This window comes from Electrona antarctica (genome assembly GCF_951216825.1).
Source record: "Electrona antarctica genome assembly, chromosome: 23".
Lineage (NCBI taxonomy): Eukaryota > Metazoa > Chordata > Actinopteri > Myctophiformes > Myctophidae > Electrona > Electrona antarctica.
In genome coordinates, this window is record NC_136804.1 from 24,057,108 (window position 1) to 24,080,108 (window position 23,001).

At 42.4% G+C, this 23,001-nt stretch overlaps 1 protein-coding gene across 3 annotated transcripts in view; it reads left to right on the forward strand.

The window, feature by feature from the left end:
* The window catches only part of ppp1r12a (protein phosphatase 1, regulatory subunit 12A), a 95,158-nt gene that overhangs the window by 15,806 nt on the left and 56,351 nt on the right, over positions 1–23,001 (forward strand). For all 3 annotated transcript variants that reach the window (XM_079494095.1, XM_079494094.1, XM_079494096.1), the window contains exons 2-3: positions 14,230–14,360; positions 21,132–21,250. In XM_079494095.1, the coding sequence (XP_079350221.1) occupies positions 14,230–14,360; positions 21,132–21,250 (250 nt within the window). The remainder of the gene's footprint in view (positions 1–14,229; positions 14,361–21,131; positions 21,251–23,001) is intronic.

Consider the following 23,001-nt stretch of genomic DNA (forward strand, 5'->3'; position numbering starts at 1 on the left):
ATAAAGCCAGCTCCCCGTTTTTGGGGGGATTCAGTTGATGGATACGATAAGATGAGCCTTTATAGATGGAGACATTCAGGTGTCGTCTAGTAGCAACAGCTGTGCGAACGAAACACGAGTGGTACAAGGATATATTTGTGCAATATGCATGAATGTGAGAAATATACGCTCGTATGTACACTACAGTCTGTCATCGATGAGCAACCTGATGATTATCAAATTATGTACAATCTATCAACATTCTAAGCAAATATACAGTATTTACAGTGTCAATAGTTACCCTTAACAGGCACATTCGGCAATGCACATCCTAGTAGCCCATAATTATGCAAGTGGAGCAGGTTGATCTACAATCTTACAACACGTCACAAACGTGTTGTAAGCTTGTAGATCTGCTATTTTTCTTTTAATGTTTGAAATTGTACTATGGAAAATATTTTGCTATCATCTCCAAGAATTGCGATTGAGCGATGATGTAATACATTGTGACGGGCCTATGAATGTGCACCTCATCTTTGCTAGCTCAGCCTCATAATAAATGGGATTGGGTTCTAACCTCTCCAGGGTAGCATCCGGCTTCCACCTCGTCCTCACATTCCACACAACCACCTCTATATTCAGTCCAGTTCAAATCCAACTGCGGAGGAGCTAGCCTTCATCACCACCAGCTTGTTCTGTTTGTTGGCATACCTTGTGTCTTTCATTTTACACTCTAAACATGCCGTCATGACAAAAAACAGGACACTTGGCTGCTACACATGGGTAAAACATCATTCTTACAGCAGCCCGTTTCATGCATTGAAGGTCCTGGCTGGGGTGTGTGTCTGTGTGTCTGTGTGTATGTGTGTGTTTCTTTTTTAAGCGAACATTTTGATCCTTGGAAAAAAATATTATTTAGTAGATATTATTTTGACATGAAAAAGTTTGAGCACATAAGCAACATAGAGAAAACTGTTAAGATTTATATGACATTTTTTAGAATCGGCCTCTGGTCTTAATGGGTTAAACGATTTAGAAATCTTATCCTATTCCCTCCTCTGTAATCTTAAACGTGCCTACACTTTGGTGACATTTCTGGTGAATCGCACACTAGAGGATTTTAATACGATTAGCAGCATGCCTCCCAGCGCAAAGCAGCACCTCGCGTGATCTCATCTCACATGATCACATGCAGATGTAAACAAAGGAGACAATTAAACTGTGCATGTAGTAGTAGTAGTAGTAGTAGTGTCATTCTGCAGTCTACATTCTACAGTCTGGCCAGATAATTGACACTACATTACTTCTGGAGTTATTTCGCCGGTAGTCGTCACCATCTCATCCTTGGTCTTTCTGATGTTGAGCTGGAGTAATTGTTCTCACACTACCCTATGAAGCTCTCCACCAGGGCTCAGTACTTCTACGAGAGTTGATCTCGGGCCTACATTGTTGTTAGTAGTTTATCAACTGTCTAGGCAGTCCAAATTACACATTTATCCTTTACAGGGAATTGTTCTTTCCTTTGCATAGATGCCACAAAGAAGTGCAGAGCAGTGTGCACAAAGAACATATATCCATCTCTTTATACTGTACCACTTGTGGCAGCAGCCTTTGACCTCAGTGGCTTTGTCTCAACCACCAGATTTTCTGATTTGATTTGTGTTAAGTTTGATACAATTATTACATAATTATCGTGCAATCACAATTATTTTGACATTGTCGTAATCGTTTCCACGTTGAAAGATGTTCAGACATAAAAAAGCTGAAATATCAGTACTACAACCTTTACGGCATGTTGTAAGCTTGTACATCAGCTATTTCCCCCTTTTTTTCCCCCACCTTTTTTAGTATAGTATAGAATAGAATTGATAAAAATTCCAGTAATTTCTTGGTATACGTATTTCAGTTACTAGAGCGGTGCCAGTTGGAACGATGCAAGTTGGAAATGCATTCCCCACCCAAATAGTTCTCGAGTTACGTGCATTACAACCTTACACACACACACACAGACGTGTTGCATTTATAGTTTATTTGTCATATTTGCCCTGTGCACTTCTTAATTACGAAGCCTAAAATGCAAACGGGAAATGTAATTTCTGTTCATATTTGTTCCAATTTCCAATGCCAAAAACACAATGAAACCGTCAACTGAAGTGTGTAACCGTGACAGCCCTAATTGGTGTCAGCACTGTGGTGTCTTTAGACCATGGATATGTGCTCGTTAATGTTGTGTGGCAGCCATAGTTGGCTTAGCTGTCTGAGCTCAGCAGGTCCCTGGTTCTCTCAGCTGTTAATAGCAAAGTAGCACAGAGCAGGACTTCCAACAGGGTGTTGGTAAGTCAGCCAACTGAGGGCCCTACCAGAGGAAGTGAGGGCGGGGAGGGGTCCTCAAGTGTCTCCCCTTGATGTTGAGTGCTGCTAAATTAAGCTTGGAGCTCTCTGCACGATGCCCTACCAGATAATGACTCCCCCCCCCCCGGTACCCTTTGCTGTAAAGGAAGACTGTTTTTTGATGTTTGCAGGAAAGGGCCAGACATCGGCTTCTGAGCTGCAAAAGAGGAAGCACACAGTAGAATAATTCATTGTTGTATTGTTAATTGTGATATCATTGTTGTGCCACAACAATCTTTTCAATAACCATTTTGACTGACGGGTCCACTCTGCTACAACTAGTGCAAAAAAAAGGTAGAATGCAGCCAGAAATTCCTTGAAATTCTCTAGCCTTGCCTTGTATTGTAGCGGCTTCTTGAGTATGCATACTAGCTAATGATTGCCCCATTTGTCTGTTTCTTAGTTACACTATTAACTGCTATAATTCTACAATGAGTGTATAGATATATAGTAGACATACATCCTTTTAATTTTCCTAGATGTTAAAAGCTGTTTCTAGTCGGATGTTTGTATAATCTTACATAAATCCTTGTTTCACCCATGACTTGGCCAGTTTGTTTTGGATAGGATAGTGTGTGGTGTTTCATAATCAAGTCTACAATCAAGTCTACATGTGGACAAACTTTAGTAGTTTAGGTAGTTTTTAGTAGATTTTGATATCCCAATGGAAAACTGATACATCTCATACAAGGAGCCCTGTTGGCCTTAACTGGTCAAGATAATCATGTCAATAAGACCTAAACCTCTTCTCTAGATACTGCTGCTCTCAAGATTTGCTTTGTGATCTTGCCTCAGCAAAGTTTCACTTTGTGTGGTCGGTGCCTCTGGAGACTATCGGAGCAACCCCAGTGTGCCTTTAAAATTAAGCATTTTGCATTTATTTATTTTTCTTAGAAGCACCTGACACGGCATATGTCCATATCCTCTTTTGGTCTTGGTTGCCATGGCAATGGACAGGCCTCCATTCTGTGTGGGCACGTCGTCATGGGGGCATTTTTGTTTGGGCTCTGAGAACGCGCTTGGCTTTACCCATCTCTTCTAGGCAGAACCAGCAGGGATTGGACCGGGGGTTCAAATTCCTTCTCGTATTCTTTTAGGATTAGACCAGTGCATATGACGGACGCTGTATTCGCCTTCATCTTTTATCCATGCTGGTCTGGGAAGGGTTATTAAGTTTATCTATACAAAGTGTCTGTATCTGTAATAAGCACGTTTTTGAAAGTAAATTGGAAGACAATATTAATTAAAAGTATATACTAGTTCCCGTTTGATTATTTACATTGCTTGTTATTGTATAAGGAACACATAAGCTGATGCCGATACTACATTGTTGAAGATATAAAGGCTCGGCCCGGTGATTAGCTGGAGTCTAGTGATCCGGTCTTTTGTCACCATGTAATTTGCTTTAACATGTGATCCTCTCCATTGTGAGTGGCCCCTCTATTAGATGTCATTTTGACTCGCTACTTGACTTCCAGTCAAGCGGAGCGGGGAGGGACACACACAGACAGAGGTTACATAGCAAAAGGTTGTTTGCATATAGCATAGAAACATTTATGACATCCTGCAGTGTGACCTATAAAGGGAGCTAAACGTGTTGGCCCACATGACGCCTTACTATTTGCCTGTGCCAACAGTGTGTTGATGTCTTGTTGCAAAGCAGGTATGCATGCAGTGTTGATTTCGTCGACGTCTAAAACTAAGACGAAAAATGTTCGTCGACTACCTTTTTCCACTGACGAAAACTAAATTGAAACTAAATAAACTAAGCTATGATGACTAAGACTAAATATACTGACAATTTCGTCAACAAATAAAAACTAGACTAAAATATTAGGAAGGGACTAGTGGACAAGAGATCCAATATAAGTCATTTTACAATTAGTTGCATGCTGAAAATAGCCGATCTACAAGGGGGGGGTTGCTCCATTTCATTGACGTACACGTCTGATAAGTTTCATGTTCTCACCCCCAGAGAGTGAGAGAGAGAGAGAGGCTCATAAACATGTAGGGTAAACACGACAAATACACTGACGGTAAGTGTACAAGTACTTAATTTTTAGTACTCGCCGATACCGAGTACCGATACAAGTACTTTATTTTTGTTGAGTAACCACTTATTTTTACACCCTTTTTCTCATAGATGCAGATGGATCTCCGATCTAATCTTCGCAGTTGTCATTTATGCTTGTAGATCGGCTGTTTTTGGCGATTTGCTGCAGTGTTGGGTCAGACTTGCTCCCGTTGCATTCGTTCAGTCTAGTGTCAATTTGATGTTTTGGTACTTGGGTCAAAGTATCAGGGCTGGTTCTGAGTACCGAGTACTTGAGGGTGGTATCGGCCCAAGTAACCAATACCAGTATCGGAACAACTCTACTGTAAAGATATCGTACGTTTCCGTTAAGTGGTCTTGTCCTATTCTGGCTGCCAGGATAGGAAGATTTCTGCTGAAATTATGCTGTGGTGGGACTGTTGCCCTGTGCCCTGGACAGTAAACGGTGGCAACCTTTACTGTGCAGTTGTGAAAGTCCATGACGACATTACTACGAATGAAATGTATGGAGATGTACAATATTTTTCTGTTGTGACCGTCCCCGTACGTACTTTTGTAATATATTGGAAGTTTGCCACTGCACCATGAACTATACTGTTTAATTGCATGTAAACATGTAGATGTGCTTGTGAAACCAGGCGCTACACTTTATCAATTATGCCGCAGGCCCAGAAATCACATGGGTAATAATAATAATAATGGATTGCATTTTATAGCGCTTTACAATGTTAAGCGGTCCAAAAAATGGGCCGCTTTACAATGGTCCATTCATTCATACATTGGGACATGAAGTGGCGAACAGTCAACGCCGGTGTCCTCACTTCCCACATTCATACAAAAATGGTGGCAAGCTCACACCGACCGACTCATTGGAGGCAGTGTGGGGTTCAGTGTCTTGCCCAAGGACACTTCGACAGGTGGATAGGAGGAGCCAGGATTCGCCGACCCACGGATCATTGGACGACCTGCTCTACCTCCTGAGCCACCGCTACAATAATGTAAATGTATCTTTCTGTTTTAGAGTATATCTTGTTGGGGTCATATTGGGTTTGGGCCCGAGATCTCGCAGGCTATGGGACTTTCCTCAGCAGCGTGTGACAACAGTAGCACAGGCTGAGGCTGTAGCTTTGCTACAAAGTTGTAAAGTAGTCGAGGACTTTCATTTAGGAGCTGTGTCCAAACTCAGCTTTTTATGAGCGGAGGACCACTGTGGATATAATTTTCCTTCGCACTCGCACGCACATTAATGCGTGCCTCATGTAGTACGATCTCACCACGGGTCAGAAACTACATTATTTCAACTACTTTCACGAGGCAAGGCGAGCGGCCAGCCGGCTGGAACAAAAACCTTTTCCGAGTTTTCTCTCTCAGACGAAGTGTGTGTGTGTGTTTCTTTGCGTGCTAGGCAGAGAGTAGGTGTACAGATCGACCCCTTGGGGGTCTGTGGACCAACTAACAAAAAAAACGATTTAATTTTAGAATGTGCCCAACCCAATCTCTTATCTCTCCCCCAGCCTCTGTCTCACCAGCTGTACCCAATGCCATTATTTATTAACATGCAAGACCACAACAAACTTGGTCTCTCAAAGTGTTAATAGCCTACCGTGTATAACCCAAAGTCTGCAAATACTTTTGACTGCGCACATCCCTGGGTATGGACTAGTATACAGTTGGAGGCCATCGATATTGTCCTTTTCTTTTTGCTGAGGTTTGCGTGATCTGCGCAAAAGGACAGTTAACCCATTTTGGGCGGGAACCCCTTTTGGTGTTTTAAACATTGTTATAATTTAGCTATTGAAAAATAGCAGATCTACAAGCTCATATCGCGCCACCGAGTGGCGCGCTACGAGCTTGTAGGTCTGCTATTTTTGAAAAATCGTGAAAATATTTATTTCAGAAAACTGGAGGATTTAGAAGGATTCAGGCCTAAATGGGTCAAATGATAAGGGACAATATCGGTGGCACCCAACTGTACATTTATATAAAACTGTTTTTTTCATTCATATTATACCTAGTCTTTTCTTGTCCTGCCTGTGGAGCTTTGCTTGGCTCTATTAGTCATGACTCATTATCTTCCAGCCACCTCGGCGGAGAATGTATATTCTCAATCTGTGTATGTGCTTATTAAGTTCAGAACGTGCCGTGTGACATGTCATATTGTTCTCCTTTCAGAGAGGCAATCCACCTGAATGATCATTCATAAAAGAAACCTCTTAGGACCACGACACTACGACAGGGGATTTCTTGAATTGACATACCATATCCCTCTTTGATACCCATCACTTGGGTTTATGGGGCCTACTTTTTGAGGGGCGCTAGCCTCTCCTATGGTCCAGCTTTGTGTGCATCCCATAGCGATGATTTGATTGGCTGAGCATGGAATGTGAGGATAAAAAGTGAGGACAGAAAAGTGAGAACGCCAAATGTGATTGGCCGGAATGTGAGGATATATGATGATGTATGATAAGAGCGCCCCTTTTTATAAATGGTAAGTAAATGGTGCATTTATAGAACGCGTTTATCTAAATCGCTTTACATAAATTGTGCAGTACAACATGCATTCACACACACATTTCATACACTGATAGCGGAGAAAACCATGCAAGGCACCAACCTGCACATCGGGAGGCAATTAGTCTTGCTCAAGGACACTTCGACACAAACATTTTTATAAGGAAATCCATAGTGTCCAACAAATTACTCATTCATTACTTTGATTGAACATTTAGTACAGATGTGAAATATCAATATGTTTGAATTGTTCATAATTCAAACTACTACTACTTATTATTATTATTACCTATGTATTCATTTTTTAAATGTAATGGCAACCAAATGCATAGTCCTGTTTTCAGAGGCTGTCTACATGCTGTACATTAATTCTCATTAATGACGTGAAGCATCCTGTCTTCATTGATTAGCTTATTACACTTGACCGTTGCTGCTGATATTTCAACTTCCCGGCAGCCTCCATTAGAGAATGGAGGCTCTTTGCAGAAAGACAATGTTAGTCAGGGCTATGGGCAGAAACTGTACTGTCTAAGAGGCTCTTACTAAGTGCTACCGCGCAGCCCAGTGGACTCTGCTAACATGATGACCTGAAGCACATGGCTGATGCAGTTTCATGGCCATGGTCATGGTGTAGTCCAGCCAGTATGTGTCTCTCACTGTCTCTCTCTCTCTGTCTCTCTGCCCCTCTCTCCCATCCGTCCATGGCAAGCAGCCAGCTCTGCTGTTTCAGTGCTTTGCTGAACGCTAATGAAAGTGACACTTGGCCATGTCAGGATTTCACCCGAGGGAGAGCCTATACTAGCATTCTCTAAGGATCCCTGGCTAATAAAACAATTATGCCTTAAATATACATTATAATTGCCCTCTATAATTAAAATTTAAAATACATTAAATATTGTATTTATTTTAGAAATGGTTAATCTTTCACTCAATAGGGAGTTGAGTTGATGATGTGCTAATAAAAGGTATTTAAAATATTGCATTGATGATGCTCATATTTAACCTTTTTTTTATTAGCATATGTATTCCATACATTCTCGACCACAAATGGCCATATGACATCATCAACTTGCAACGGGCCGGCCCGTATTGAGTGAAACTTTATATAATAAATACAATATTTACCTTTTTTTTTTAACTTCTAGTTAGTTTGGGCTAATATTTGTCTTATTAGCCAGGGATCCTTTTAACCCAGAGGAGGTTGGAATTCTATCCTGCGATGCGGTGTTCCAGACTCTCATCAAATGGGGACTCGAGGGACATTGGATCATGGGTGGATTCCAGGGGCTCAGGCCAAATGCTGACCCTACCCCCCTAAAGATCCTATTTGTCATCAAGAAGATGATGGATATATACTCGGAACCGGCTGGTGTTATTTTTAAAACGGTGTCTTGTCATTATTGCATAATGAGTTAACTATGTCTGCCTGGGAGGCAGATTAAAATCCTCCCTGAACTTTGAGTAATATCAAGGCTTAAATTGACTTGTGGTTTATGCTTGCTCGGCCTGTGCTTGAGTTGGGAGTATTGAGCCATTATTCAGATTATTCAGATTATCTCACAGCTTTTCTCCTGCCACGATGGTGTTAGCAGTTTATTGCCTACATGATTGACGAGGCCTGTGCTCTCTTCTCAGGCACACTGGCCAAACAGGTTTGAATGGCAGCATGTCTGCTAGCGTGTGAGTCACTGCACGTCTGTCTGTGTGTTTCAACGAGAGCACAGCACAGGTCCTGTCTGTCAGTCAGGGCCTGGTGGTGTTTGTGTGTGTGTGTGTGTGCGTGTGTGTGTGTGAGGTAGGATTTAGCCCACAATGCTGGCTATTATAACCCCTATTAATAGTCGGACCACCACCCCACACACACACTCTCTCTCCCTTCCCCTATTTCTCTCTCTCTTCCATGACATACACATGACAGCGACCCTGTCTGTCAACAAATATTCGATAGTTAAACCTGTATTTGGATATTAAGATAAGCGTGATGTTCGAATGTGAAAACTATGGTTAAAAAAAAGAAGAAAAAGGCTGCCTCGCAAGTTCTTGTGGGGCTCTGACTGGAGCACAGCAGCTGGCCTCACGAGATCCCCGAGCCATCTCACTGCAGACTGCAAAGTAGAGATGCACCCAAGATTCGGTAACCGAAATTATTCTGCCCGAAAAAGTTTTAAACGCCGGAAGAAAATATACACAGAGAAATGGCATACAATTCAAAGGGCTTTATTTGGTGTTTTAAGCATTATACTTTAGCTATTGAAAAATAGCAGATCTACAAGCTCATAGCGCGGCACCCGGTGCCGCGCTACAAGCTTGTAGATCTGCTATTTTTTTTTTTAAATTGAGAAAATGTGGCGCAAATCTTTGAATATGTATTCTTTCAGATCGAACTTTTTTTAATTTATTTTTTTGCTTTCGTCTTTATTTTATATTTTTTATAGAGGGATAGACAGTAGGCTGACAGGAAATGGGGAGAGAGATGGGGAGGAGGGGGTGACACGCTGCAAACTAAGGCCGCCGGGTTCGGGAGTCGAACACGCAGCACACTGCCAGACTGGACTACCAGCCAAGGTGCCCGGACCGCTGAGCCACGGCCCAGGACAGAGCGAACGTTTTTAACTCATATCTTTGTGTCCCATGTCCACACTGCCATGGACGGACCGTCCGTTCTCCCACACTCTCACTACACTTGGGTTTCTCCCTCTTTCTCCTCCTGTCATGTCCCTCTGGCTACTGTGCCGTGCATCTCTCTCGACGTGGGCAATGACTCTGGCACCTGTCAGCCGCGCACAATTACAGCCATTATAGGATTACCTTTTGTTGGACCCCTTGCGGCTGCCGGGAAGGCCCTGTCGAGCCAGTGACGCTCGTCAGAAGGGAGGCCGAAGACCGTGCCGTGTTCACCTAAGGGGCACGGTTCCCCTTCGGAAAGAGGGATGAAACTTGGAATAGATAAAGGGAGATGTTTACCGTGTGGGGGGGTGGGGTGGCATGGTGGGAGGATTTTTGAGGTAATGGAAGACGGTTCTCACGGACGAGAGAGGCCAACAATGATTGGCGTCATACTTTATTTATTTATTTGCAGCAGGGGAAATGGCAGAAGGATGGAGAGTGGTTGTGTCACGATATCAAGTACTATATATATTTGGACAAGGTTAGGTGTGCAGTTTTGCAACCAGCCAGATTCAGTTAATCAGTGAAGATAAATACCGTCACTTGAGTTCCCGCTGTCCACTCCTCGGCCAACTCGTAAAGATGAGCCCAGCACACATCTAGTTGATCTGCACCTGGAGAAACTCAGTCAAACGGCCTTAACAGCTTCACACAGCACGTGTACACACACACACACACACACACACACACACACACACACACACACACACACACACAGCTCCCAGATAAGCTCTGTGAGGCCCGTGCAGGCACTGTTCAGTGCTGCTGGCCATGTACGGTGTTGAAAACGGCCCAAATTTGGACAAGGATTCCAGCCAGATAGTGGTGTGCCCTGAACGTGAAGCCGGTGTGTGTGTGTCTGTTTCCCCGTCAATGATTTGGTTGTCATAGCAACATCAGGAGAGAGTGGGAGACTGCACAGACACTGTAAAATTAAACGGGAGGGGGGTGGGGGTGAAGCGGGGGGGCACAGGGAGGTCATAGCGCTATCGAGGGATTGTGGTTATTAGAAGGCGTGGCTCAACTTTAAAGTGCAACTCTCACATAAACCTGCATGTGAGAATGCTTCAAATATAAATGTACATACCTCTCTCTATAGTATAAAATAAATGATGTTACAGGTAGGGGTATTAAAGGTAGGGTAACTGATTTTTTTTGTTTAAAATAAGTGTTTAAAAGCTCTATATTGTGATAGTACTCATTACTATCGAGTATTTGTTCAGTTGTCTCCATGTCTCCAGCTTTTTATGAAACAGAAAATGCATTTTCAGGTCGGGATACCAATTTAATCCAATCAGGATGGAGAACGCAGTCAGGATACAGATTAAACAAGTGGAATTGTAAGTGATGTCACAAAAAAATGAGCAGACAAAATTGGAACTGGACCACTATAAAATTAAGCTGATAAATGACTACTCTCCTGATTGGCTGAAATGTATGTATTTTCTGTTAAAGAGCTGGAGAGACAGGGAGACCCCTGTTACTGAACAAACACTATAGCAATGATTAGTATCGGAATACAGTGATTTAACCTTTTTTAACAATTTATTTTTGTTACTTAAAAATATCACTCACCCTACCTTTTATAAGCAGGAGCAAAAAAAATTATTCAGACAGAGTTAATCCGATTTGTTAAACCAGTCAAACTTTCACAAATATTCTAACCTTAAATTGTTGCCATACAAAGTGAAAGTGGCCTCCCGTGGTCACGTTTGACTTTGATCACATTGTGGCTTATTGTTTTTCCTGCCGGGGCTTTGCTCTCTGCTGCTTCTGCTGCCAGTTAACCTTGTTATTTGGATGCCTTTGAAGTTGGGTGACTCCTTTTTTTTAAAGGTGTATTCCACGTCTGGGGTCATTTTTATCCCATACAATTCCAAAGTTTCTTGATTAAATACTTGATATTCCTTGTATATTTGATAATATGCATTATAACCCCCCCCCCCCCCCCCTCCCATTGAACTTCAATCTCCACTTTAACGCTGTTGGACTCAGAAGGACAAAACCAGGGGATGTCTGATTAAAAAGTAATATTGAATCAAGCAATAGTCACCCAAAATGTTTTAATGTTAGTGTCTAACATGTATTTTGGCGGGCCATTAAATGCTGACAACAGCCGATCTACAAGTTGTGCGATGCGTTGTGAGCTTGTAGATCTGCTATTTTCAGCATGCAACCAAGCATAAAATGACTATAGTTGTATTTTAGTTCTATTGGATGATCTGGATCTCTTTCCCACTAGTCCCTCCCTAACATCTTAGTCTAGGTTTTATTTGTTGACAAAATTGTCAATATATTTAGTCATAGTTTTAGTCATCGTAGCTTAGTTTTTATTTGGTTTTTATTCAGTTTTCCTTGGTGAAAAAGGGTAGTTGACGAACATTTTTCGTCATAGTTTCAGTCGAAGATATCAACACTGCTGCTCAGGCCTGGCTCTGACCTAAATGTGCAGCGCCGCCTCCTGCCTCCTGGTGAGGGCCTGTTTTCTGCTTCTGAAGCTGGTGGAAACTAGAAGCTGTTACTTTGTTGGTGTTTTCCCCTTCTTTAAAGTCCGGGCGGGAACATCCCCTAGAATGCATGTACAGTCAGACACCATAGGAAACCCAGCCAATGATGGTGGGCTGCATAAAAACCTACTGTGAGGGGTTCCACTGTGCCAGCACTTTAACAGCAGCATGTGCTCCTAAAAATAAAGATGTGCTTCCTCGTAAAACTGGAAGAAGAAGAAATCACATGTGCAGCATAAGATTTAAAGGCGAGGTGAGGTGCAGGAAGGCTTTATGTTTTCTGTCCGACAAGACTATTCGGTTAATTTGCACACCTGTGCTCCGAGTGAGGAACAAGGCAGCCCTACTATGTATGTAAATCTGTGTTGGCCCCATTATGTACAGATAGACACATGGCCTAATGGTGATGTCATGCCGAAAAGGAAAGCACATTACAAGAAACTTGTCGGGTTTGAACTTGTCTAGGAGAATGATGCGACCAGGAGGAAAAAGCAAGTCATGTATTCTTTGTTCTTTCCCAGAGTGTGTAGTGTGTAGTAGTTGGATAGTACCATCGTGAATGGAAGCTGAGTATGTACATTTTGGTCTCATACTGTGCGTTTGTGTCTATATACAGTACGTGTGTATAAACTCCTGTATAATATAACACTCACTCACACAGACACACTCTCACTCTCACTCTCACTCTCACTCACTCACTCACTCACTCGCTCACTCACTCACTCACTCACTCACTCACTCACTCACACTCTCTCTCTCTCTCTCTCTCTCTCTCTCTCTCTCTCTCTCTCTCTCTCTCTCTCTCTCTCACGTAATATTTACATTGTAGTGGTTGTATTTTTGATGGCATGTATGATCATGGTACTTTTACATGCTATGTTGGTGAATTGAATACATGGGACCACAATGAAAACGCGTCCCCAGGACCTTTTTTTTTTTTGGCTGGTAGCCTGGTACAGCATGTGTAACAATGTATGTAATCAATCAATCAGCATGTCCATCCTTATGCATAAGAGACAGATGCACATTTCCTCTGCAGTACTATGCTATGTGGTATCCCAAGCAGCCCTGCTATTTGTCGGCATTTTGGGAGCACTACCCCTGCCAACATTCCCCAACAATTTTGGAGGCACGTGGCGATCCGTCATTAGGAGTGCATGCGGTGCTCTTTCCACACTAGCTGCTGCAGGACAGGCTGGCCTGCTGACGAGCACACCCACACTAGACTGGGGTGATCCAGGGGGTGGCAGGAGTAGGAGGGGTTGGCGTATACTGTAAAGTTTCCATGCACAAGGTTAGAGGAAGTACCATAATTGTGGCTACAGAAGTGATTGCATGTATCTATTTTTACATGGATTTTCTCCTGGACTTTGAGATTTTGAGGTCATTTAGGATTTTTAGTTCACCTTTTATTGAAAGTGTATTACTTTTAATAAAAGGTGAACAAAAAAATCTCAAATCTCTCCCTCTCTGCAAAGGCCCTTTTTGAAGTAAATTTAAAGCCTCCAAGTGTTAGGAAAAAACTGACGACCACACCCCCTATGGAGTCCACCTGTTGTTGCTCCCCTATAAGTGTGTGTTTGTCCTCTGGCTGGTTTATTCCCTGAAGAAGACCTCCTAGGTCGAAACATTGGATTCTTGTCAATAAATATACAGCATCGTGCCTACGAGTGTGCAGCCTTTTTCTTATTTTTCCTTAGGAAAAAACATAACCTTGTGGGTTTTTCCTAAATATCGCACTCCAAATCATGTGTATATGTTAACTACTCGTATGGAGTGCAGTCTGTGCAGAGAGGTTATTTTTGTGAGCGAGCAGTCAAATTATGGAGACTGAAGATGCAAAGGAGACGACGGCAAACTTTAATACCCCGCCGCCTTTGTTGTGCAGCTGCTGTGAGCATACATGCCGTTCCACCGTCTCTGAATGCAGTTTTCATAGCATCTTGGCTCTGAGAGTGAGTGACAAAATGTGCTTAATATCGAATTAGGAAAAAAACTGTAATCTTCCCTTCAATCTGTGATATAAGATTCTATTTACAACCGTAATACACAACGCACACAGTGTAGGTGCATGAATATATTTGTGCTTACTCCTTTCTCTCTCTCTCCTCTCCCCCTCAGGCGTGCATAGATGACAACGTGGACATGGTGACGTTCCTGGTGGAACATGAAGCCGGCATCAACCAGCCTGACAACGAGGGGTGGATCCCTCTCCACGCCGCATCCTCCTGTGGATACATGGACATAGCAGAGTAAGTTGTATTAACTTTACATCCTGCTGTGGATACATGGACATAGCAGAGTAAGTTGTATTTACTTTACATCCTGCTGTGGATACATGGACATAGCAGAGTAAGTTGTATTTACTTTACATCCTCCTGTGGATACATGGACATAGCAGAGTAAGTTGTATTAACTTTACATCCTCCTGTGGATACATGGACATAGCAGAGTAAGTTGTATTAACTTTACATCCTCCTGTGGATACATGGACATAGCAGAGTAAGTTGTATTTACTTTACATCCTGCTGTGGATACATGGACATAGCAGAGTAAGTTGTATTAACTTTACATCCTGCTGTGGATACATGGACATAGCAGAGTAAGTTGTATTTACTTTACATCCTGCTGTGGATACATGGACATAGCAGAGTAAGTTGTATTAACTTTACATCCTGCTGTGGATACATGGACATAGCAGAGTAAGTTGTATTAACTTTACATCCTGCTGTGGATACATGGACATAGCAGAGTAAGTTGTATTAACTTTACATCCTCCTGTGGATACATGGACATAGCAGAGTAAGTTGTATTTACTTTACATCCTCCTGTGGATACATGGACATAGCAGAGTAAGTTGTATTAACTTTACATCCTCCTGTGGATACATGGACATAGCAGAGTAAGTTGTATTAACTTTACATCCTCCTGTGGATACATGGACATAGCAGAGTAAGTTGTATTAACTTTACATCCTCCTGTGGATACATGGACATAGCAGAGTAAGTTGTATTAACTTTACATCCTCCTGTGGATACATGGACATAGCAGAGTAAGTTGTATTAACTTTACATCCTCCTGTGGATACATGGACATAGCAGAGTAAGTTGTATTAACTTTACATCCTCCTGTGGATACATGGACATAGCAGAGTAAGTTGTATTAACTTTACATCCTCCTGTGGATACATGGACATAGCAGAATAAGTTGTATTAACTTTACATCCTCCTGTGGATACATGGACATAGCAGAGTAAGTTGTATTACCTTTACATCCTGCTGTGGATACATGGACATAGCAGAGTAAGTTGTATTAACTTTACATCCTGCTGTGGATACATGGACATAGTAGAGTAAGTTGTATTTACTTTACATCCTGCTGTGGATACATGGACATAGCAGAGTAAGTTGTATTAACTTTACATCCTCCTGTGGATACATGGATACATGGACATAGCAGAGTAAGTTGTATTTACGTTACATCCTGCTGTGGATACATGACCATAGCAGAGTAAGTTGTCATAAACGGCGTGCGTATGTTCACTGAGTACAGTCCCACGTGCCGTTCACCAAACGCCGTGTACAGCCCTACATGTATTTGTGTGTGTAGCGGGGTGAAACAAATTTTGCCTGACAATCACGAGCGTGCTCCTGTGTAGATCATCCATGGCCCATTTAACACCATGAAAGGCAACCCGGGAACTCTTAACGTCATCACGCTTCAAAATGGACAGATCTGTAAGTTAATAACACATCGGTACGCATCCACTTGACAACTTATTTTTTATGTGTTGACTTATTGGTGCACATAAATATTTCATTTGAGGTTTGACACGACCAGCTCAGTGGCCTTGTGGTCAGGGTGTCCGCCCTGAGACTGGGAGGACTCGGGGTTCAATCCCTGGCCGAGTCATACCAAAGAAAAAATGGGACCCAGTGCCTCCCTGCTTGGCACTCAGAATCAAGGGTTGGACTGGGGGTAAGTCCCTGCGACATACTAGCGTCATGTCCAGGGGGTGTACTTGTACATCAAGCTGCCTCACGCTACAGAAACAGGAGATGTGCTCCTGCCTCTACTATGCCTCATGGCTTGGCAAGGCTTACTTATTACTACTTGACATGATTGAAATTGATTTTGTTGTATGAAGAATAAGGAATTCTAATGACATAGACGCAAGCTTTGGTCCCATAATTCATGCCTCCGAGCAGATGTGAGAGAGCGTCCGTCCCCGCAAAATTTAAAGACAGAAATAGATTGATGAATCGGACACGTAACGGAGGAATTTACCGGGATTTACGAAATGCGTAAATGCCGGTAAATTCCTCCGTTACGTTCAAAATATGGGCGTAAACTGCTTAGTGAATCGGGCCCATTGTCTTAATTGCTTTTTAAAATTCTGTTCACGAAAGAGCCATTGTGGCTCTGCGTCTGGAGGTCGAGCTGAGCTTTGCATTGTCCTTGTCCCTTCAAGAACCCCAGCGCCATTAGTGACCTCTGTCTCTCTTTCTTGCTGGCTGAGATTGATAGCTAGCCTCCTGAGCCTCCATGCGAGCATGCATGCATGCTCGCATTGCTGTTAGGAGTTTTGCTCTTGGCTCTGTTGACCTCAAACAAAAGGATTTATGTATTATGGATGTATTATGTAGTGTAATTTATGAATCAATAGTCATACATTTTGACGATGGGTTCTAACTGATCGCTTATGGGAATCTCCGGCCATCATCTTGACTGTCAAATCAGTGATCTTTTTTGCCCGCCGATTGTCACAGTGGCGGCTTTGTGTTTCTCAATATTAATGTGATTTGACATCTCTGATTGTCGAGTTGTCGACGAGTGATAGCATACTTTTTTTGTTTTGTTTTTTTGGGGGGGGGGGGGCTTTTTATGCGTTTATTGAAAGGTAGACAGTAGTGTGACAGGAAATGGGGAGAGAAATGGGGGAGGACGTCTGAATCGGGACTTGAACCCGCAACACGCTGTCAGGCTGAATGACCAGCCTAGGTGCCCGCACCGCTAGGCCGGCCCGGGCCGATAGCATACTTTTTTGCTTTATCATCAATCTTGAGAAAATCATCCCACACTGACACTATTACGGGAAGCTGCCGTTTCTAAGCAGGCTTTCAAGCATGCACAAGCAGGACGTAAACAAAACTAGTGCAACACGCACACAGCCACACACACACACACACACACGCACATTCCTGCTCCTGCTTGGGACATTTTATCATGTTTTATATTTTCAACTGGCTATTTTGAAAAAATTTAACATTATTGAAAAAGCCATTCAAACTATGCACGCACGCACGCACGCGCGCACAAACACACACACACACACACACACACACACACACACACACACACACACACACACACACACACACACATTTTAGAATTGTCAGGAGCGCGAGTCGAAAATCTATTTTTAACATCCCTAGTCCAGTGTTTTGTGAGATTAGGTGTAGAAAGATGGACAAACGGACAGACAGACACACCCTTTTTCTAAATGGTTCGGCCCCTAGGAGCCACATTTCAGAAAGTATATCACAACAATGCATTGGCTAAGAGCTTCAACTGACACTGAATTCTTTTTGCAGATTTGTCGACTTCACTCGCTCATCGATCGCCATTTGGCTGATCAGATTAAAATGTTTGTAATCTGCTACTTTTACAGGGCAGATTAAGAGAAGCATTCGTGAAATACAATCCGCAGAGCATATAAATCATTTTTGGCCAACATACTAAACTCTATTTAAGATCCTTTTTTTAAAGTAGCCCGCATGTTTAATCTCCAACCTAATTGGCTTAAACGTCACAAATTTTCGAATGATGTAATAAATATGAAGAGATCCGGGTCACCGGTCATATCGCAAGATAAGCTCTAGAGTTGCATCCGAGGGTTTTCTTTCTCCAGTCCTTTTGAGGCAACAAGGCCGTTTATAGGGAACTTAGTGCAGCGGGGAGAGATATTATCAGTGGCTAAGGAGGGCTCAAGGATCTCACTTGCACTCATTGTTAGGCATATTGGGAGTGTGCTTTGACCTGATTTACTTCTGTGTTACATTACAGGAGCCTGCCTTTCAGCATTTTTACAATCCTTTTATCAAAGACTTGCTCAAGCAATAATAAAGTCTTGGCTAATGCTTTCGTAGGTGTTGATGATAGTAAAATCTAAACCGTGATCAATTGGCAGAGTGAGCCCTCTTTTTGTGAATGAAACACAAATGGAGCTGCTCTGTGGACACAGCGCGCATGCACATACACACGCACGCATGCACATACACACACACAAGTACTGTGCATCTTAATCATCTATATAGCAATTTTCAAAAACGGTTAGTTGAGGTGTGTGTAGAATTAATTGTATTTTTGCAGTTGCAAATGTCACTAAATTACTGTTTAACTGTTTAACGCAAATGTCACTAAATGACTGTTTAACTTGCCAGGGTAGATTTATCAAGCCATGCCCAACATGGGTTTGATTCCAGAACTGCATATGATGCTACAGGATAAAATGACACATGGCAATTATACTAAAAGGGCAATTTATAATTTTTTTGGCCTGCATATTTTCCTGCTTGCAGCTAAAGATGAGTCCCTTTTCAGACCCTGTTGTCTTGTCAGTCCTGGGTCCTCCAGTGGTCCTCCCGTGAACCCTGCGTCCGGGCTGGCCTAACGTTCCAGAGGACAACAAGTTTTTTGTTGTCACACATGGAATCTAAATGTCAAGTGCCTGGCCTGACACGGATGAGTAATGGAAGCATCGTGTCATGACGAGCCACTCTGCGACCTAAAGGGTAGCTTCTTCTCAGTAGGCCCATTTAAACCGCCACCCGGTCCCATTCACCCACACACTGCAGAGTGTGTGGGTGAATCCCCCTTAAAACCCACCCTGTTTCTCAACCCTGTTTCTCATGGCCTCCAAAACCACCAAGCCACCAAACGTAATACAATGCGGGACTTGAGAACTGAGCTGTGGTCGGCCCGACTGCCATCGAGGCGGAAGTCATAAATGGTACGCTGGTTTCAAGTGGTGCGTCGGTCTAATGAGAAGGACTCGAGTCTCTCCGCTGCTTTAATTGGAAGCAGCAGAAATCAAGATGTTGTGTGGTCATAGAGGTCTCTTGAATCCATGTGGGGGTGTGTGTGTGTCAGAGTGATGCTTAGTTTCTGCTTTATATTGCTGAAAACTGCCAATCTACAATTGTCGGTACGTTACACCGTTGTACGACGAACTATAAATCGGGCTTGAGAGAGAGGCTTCGAAAAAGATGGACATTAAATCACTAACTAGCCATGCATTTAGGATTGTATTGGTGGGTTAATCTTTCATTCTGATGCTGGTTTTATTCATCTCTACAGATTTCATGACCCTGTTCTGGTCTGTTACCTGAGAGCATAGAAAAGCCAAAGGCTAAGGTTGAGATAATCATGATCATAATAGAAACTGGACATTGGATATCTCTTCCACTAACTGTTGCCTCTTACTGTATTCCTAATGTATTAAAAATAGGTGAAACTAAAACTTAGCTGGAGCCTGGAGGTAACTGTCATGGATCAGACCAAATTTAAAACCATGTTTGCAGTCAAACTATAGTCTCCACTTGGGACGGGCAATATGTCAAAGATATTCCTTTTGGACGCCGACGATTGCCAATATATATTTGTGCAAGAAAATCAATTCATGCAAGAGCAGCTCCCCAGTCCTTAACACGTGCAGTTACTATAGCAACGAATAAATACTAGTGCACCCTCAGGAACAGAGATAAGACTACTACACTTTCTGCTGGCATGCACCTCTCTCTCTATCTCTATCTCTATCTCTATCTCTATCTCTATCTCTATCTCTATCTCTATCTCTATCTCTATCTCTCTCTCTCTCTCTCTCTCTCTCTCTCTCTCTCTCTCTCTCTCTCTCTCTCTCTCTCTCTCTCTCTCTCTCTCTGTGTCACTGTCCAAAAATTGTTTATACAGTACAACAAAGAATTCTAAAACATATCACTTCCATGCCATATTCTTTTCAGGTGTAGGTTAAGCTAACACAGCTAACCTCGTTCACATACTTTTCTCATCTTAAAGGAGAAAAGCCTGGTAACGGCCTAATGCACAGCGTGACTTCCATTGTATGTATAGTACTTCCCCTGGAAGATGACTTTTTTGGACCAGTCACAACGTGGGTTTCATAAACGGGAAATACAAAAGGGATCTGCAAAGTGTCAACGTAAATGCACCGAGAGAAGACGAAGCAAAGTTCAAGCAGTGTAGAGTAGTTATGACGGAAACAATGCGGCAACACATACCCATCCAAGTTTCCTTTTTATGCAGACGTTGTCTTTTTAATTAAAACTTAACACTTTGAGAGCCCACGCAAAACTGCCCAAAAATCACTTTCACCTAGAAAATCCATTCACATGGACTGTGGAGACACATGCTGGAACTTTTTACTTTGAAATGTTTTATAGTTTCTGAGTTATTTAATTTAAACGCCAAATGCATTCTCAATGGCGAAAACACAAACTTTGGCACCACGTATAAAAAAAAAATCATTGTTTTGATTTTTTTTTATTAAAAAAAGAAAAAAAAAAAAAAGAAAAGAAAATATATATATATATTTGTTTTTCAAAGACGTCCACAGACGTCTTGGGCTCTGCCCGTGCGGTAATACCAAAGACGTCCACAGACGTCTTGGGTACAAAATGTGTTAAGACAAAATGTAAATTTATCCTGCGTGGTAATCACCTGGTCCCCTCTCTCCATGTATCTCTGCGTTTCCCTCTCACTCTCGTAACTAAACTAAGCGACTCGCAAAACATGTGGGCCAGCGAACTTTGATTTGAAATCAGACCACTTTGACTGGTGAAACATGCATAACTGACACAAGGAATTTATATCAGTACTTTTACTTGTACGGTGTTTCTACATTGCATTACATTTAGTAAAAAAAAATATATACAGTGTATATAAATAACGTTTTCCACCACTGCTTTGTTCCCACTGTCCTGAACGTTTTGTTTGTTGTGTTGTAGGTACCTTATCAGCCAGGGAGCCCACGTGGGAGTTGTAAACAGCGAGGGTGAGACACCCTTGGACATCGCTGAGGAGGAGGCAATGCAGGAGCTCCTGAAGAATGAGATCAACAAACAAGGTGACCGTCAACCCTCAACATCACTATGCTTTTCACATCAATCACCCACACACTGGCTTCCTAGCTCTGCCATACTTGGCTATACTAATGGTTTTTAGCTGCATTTTGTCCAGATCTGGGAAATCTAGGAAATTGCACAAAGCATGAAAAGTATCAAGCCTGAAGACGCAAAGTAGCACATTTGATGGAGCTGTGACCCTGCTGTCATGTTACATTATGTGATATACTTTGTTGTGTATTCAGAACTTAAGTCATGTTTGTCGCCAGTTAACATTTAGGGTGCACTGCATACGTTGGTTAGACATACCAACAGTCCTACAGTCATTAGTCAGACAAACCCGTGCTGCGGTTTAAAAATCACCCGTGGCTCTCGACATGCGTGGCGGGTTAACTAATCCGTGCTGCGGGTAAAGAAAATCACCCGTAGCTTCCTGTGACAGTGGCAGGAGGTTATAGAATTTATACCGATCCTTAGTGGCAAAATGTTGAGTGGAATATCTGGCATCATAAATGTATGCAATTCTTTGCAAAAATAAATGAACTCAAAATTCCTCTGTTAAACTAATGCATTTAAGTTCCACGAAAGACTGCAGAGAGTTCCAGAATGAGCTTGCACAGTTACCATTAAGGAAAAGCTTTGGCATTGCACTTGTGTGCCTTCAGTGTTCCAAACCTGTCCTTTCCTTAACGTCCTCCATTCCCAATAACTTGCAATCAATGTAGTTATTCCTTGAAAGCAAGTCATGGCAGGTCCTCCTTACTTGGCTTTGTTTTTAAGCAGTACTGCTTGATTCACCAGTCTCACTCGACCTAACATACATACATACATACCAACTGAACATTGTGCCTGTGTTTGTGTCCAGGTATGTATTGTATGCACTTGTCGTATAGTGTGTGACCCCCCCCCCCCCCCCCAAAAGCCACCTGTCGTCTTTGCTCAACTCGCTTGAAGGAGCTTACACTTACATAATGGGGAAATGTGATCAAGTCATATATTGTGTGGACTTATGCGATGAGTCCATACTGGAAAGCTGAGTTTTTCTATTTTTGGCCAGAGCATTCTTGAGGCGATGAAAGACGCCCCCCCCCCCCTCCTCCTCCGGTGAAAGGCCATGTAGAGACATGTGCTAATAGCCTTGGGGCAAGGGATCACTTCCCGGTTCATATGGCTGAAACCACAGATAATAGATGGTTGGCTCAGTATACCCAGTAGTACACTTTGTTGCTGTTACAATCATTGCTGCCCTTTTTGTTCTAGTACAGTGGAAAATGTACAATGTTCTTGTACATGTATGCCTATGCACCTACTTGGCTGTGACTGGCAATTGGGCCCTTTGGATGCCATATTTTTGAGTGGTGTAAACCACTCCTACAACTGGCTTTGTTAGTTTACGTGTCTGTCTGTTTGTCTGTCTGTCTGTTCATACCAAAAAATGAGCATGGTTGCTATGGTCACCCAGTTCACACGGGTGTGATTTCATTACGTCAGACCACAGCTGATCATTCTATATAAGACCTTACACCACTCAGTTCACACGGGTGTGATTTTTTTTTTATCACTTAAAATTGTATTAATTTTTTGAACAAACAAAGAAACCGATGGCAAAAGACAAACAGTACAAACAAACATGGAAAAAAAAATCGACAATGTGTATCAAACCTTGCTTATTACTTTACATATTCCTAGACTGGATGCCATATTTAACTATGAATATCTAACAGGATACTCAAATATGAACAGTACAACTTTT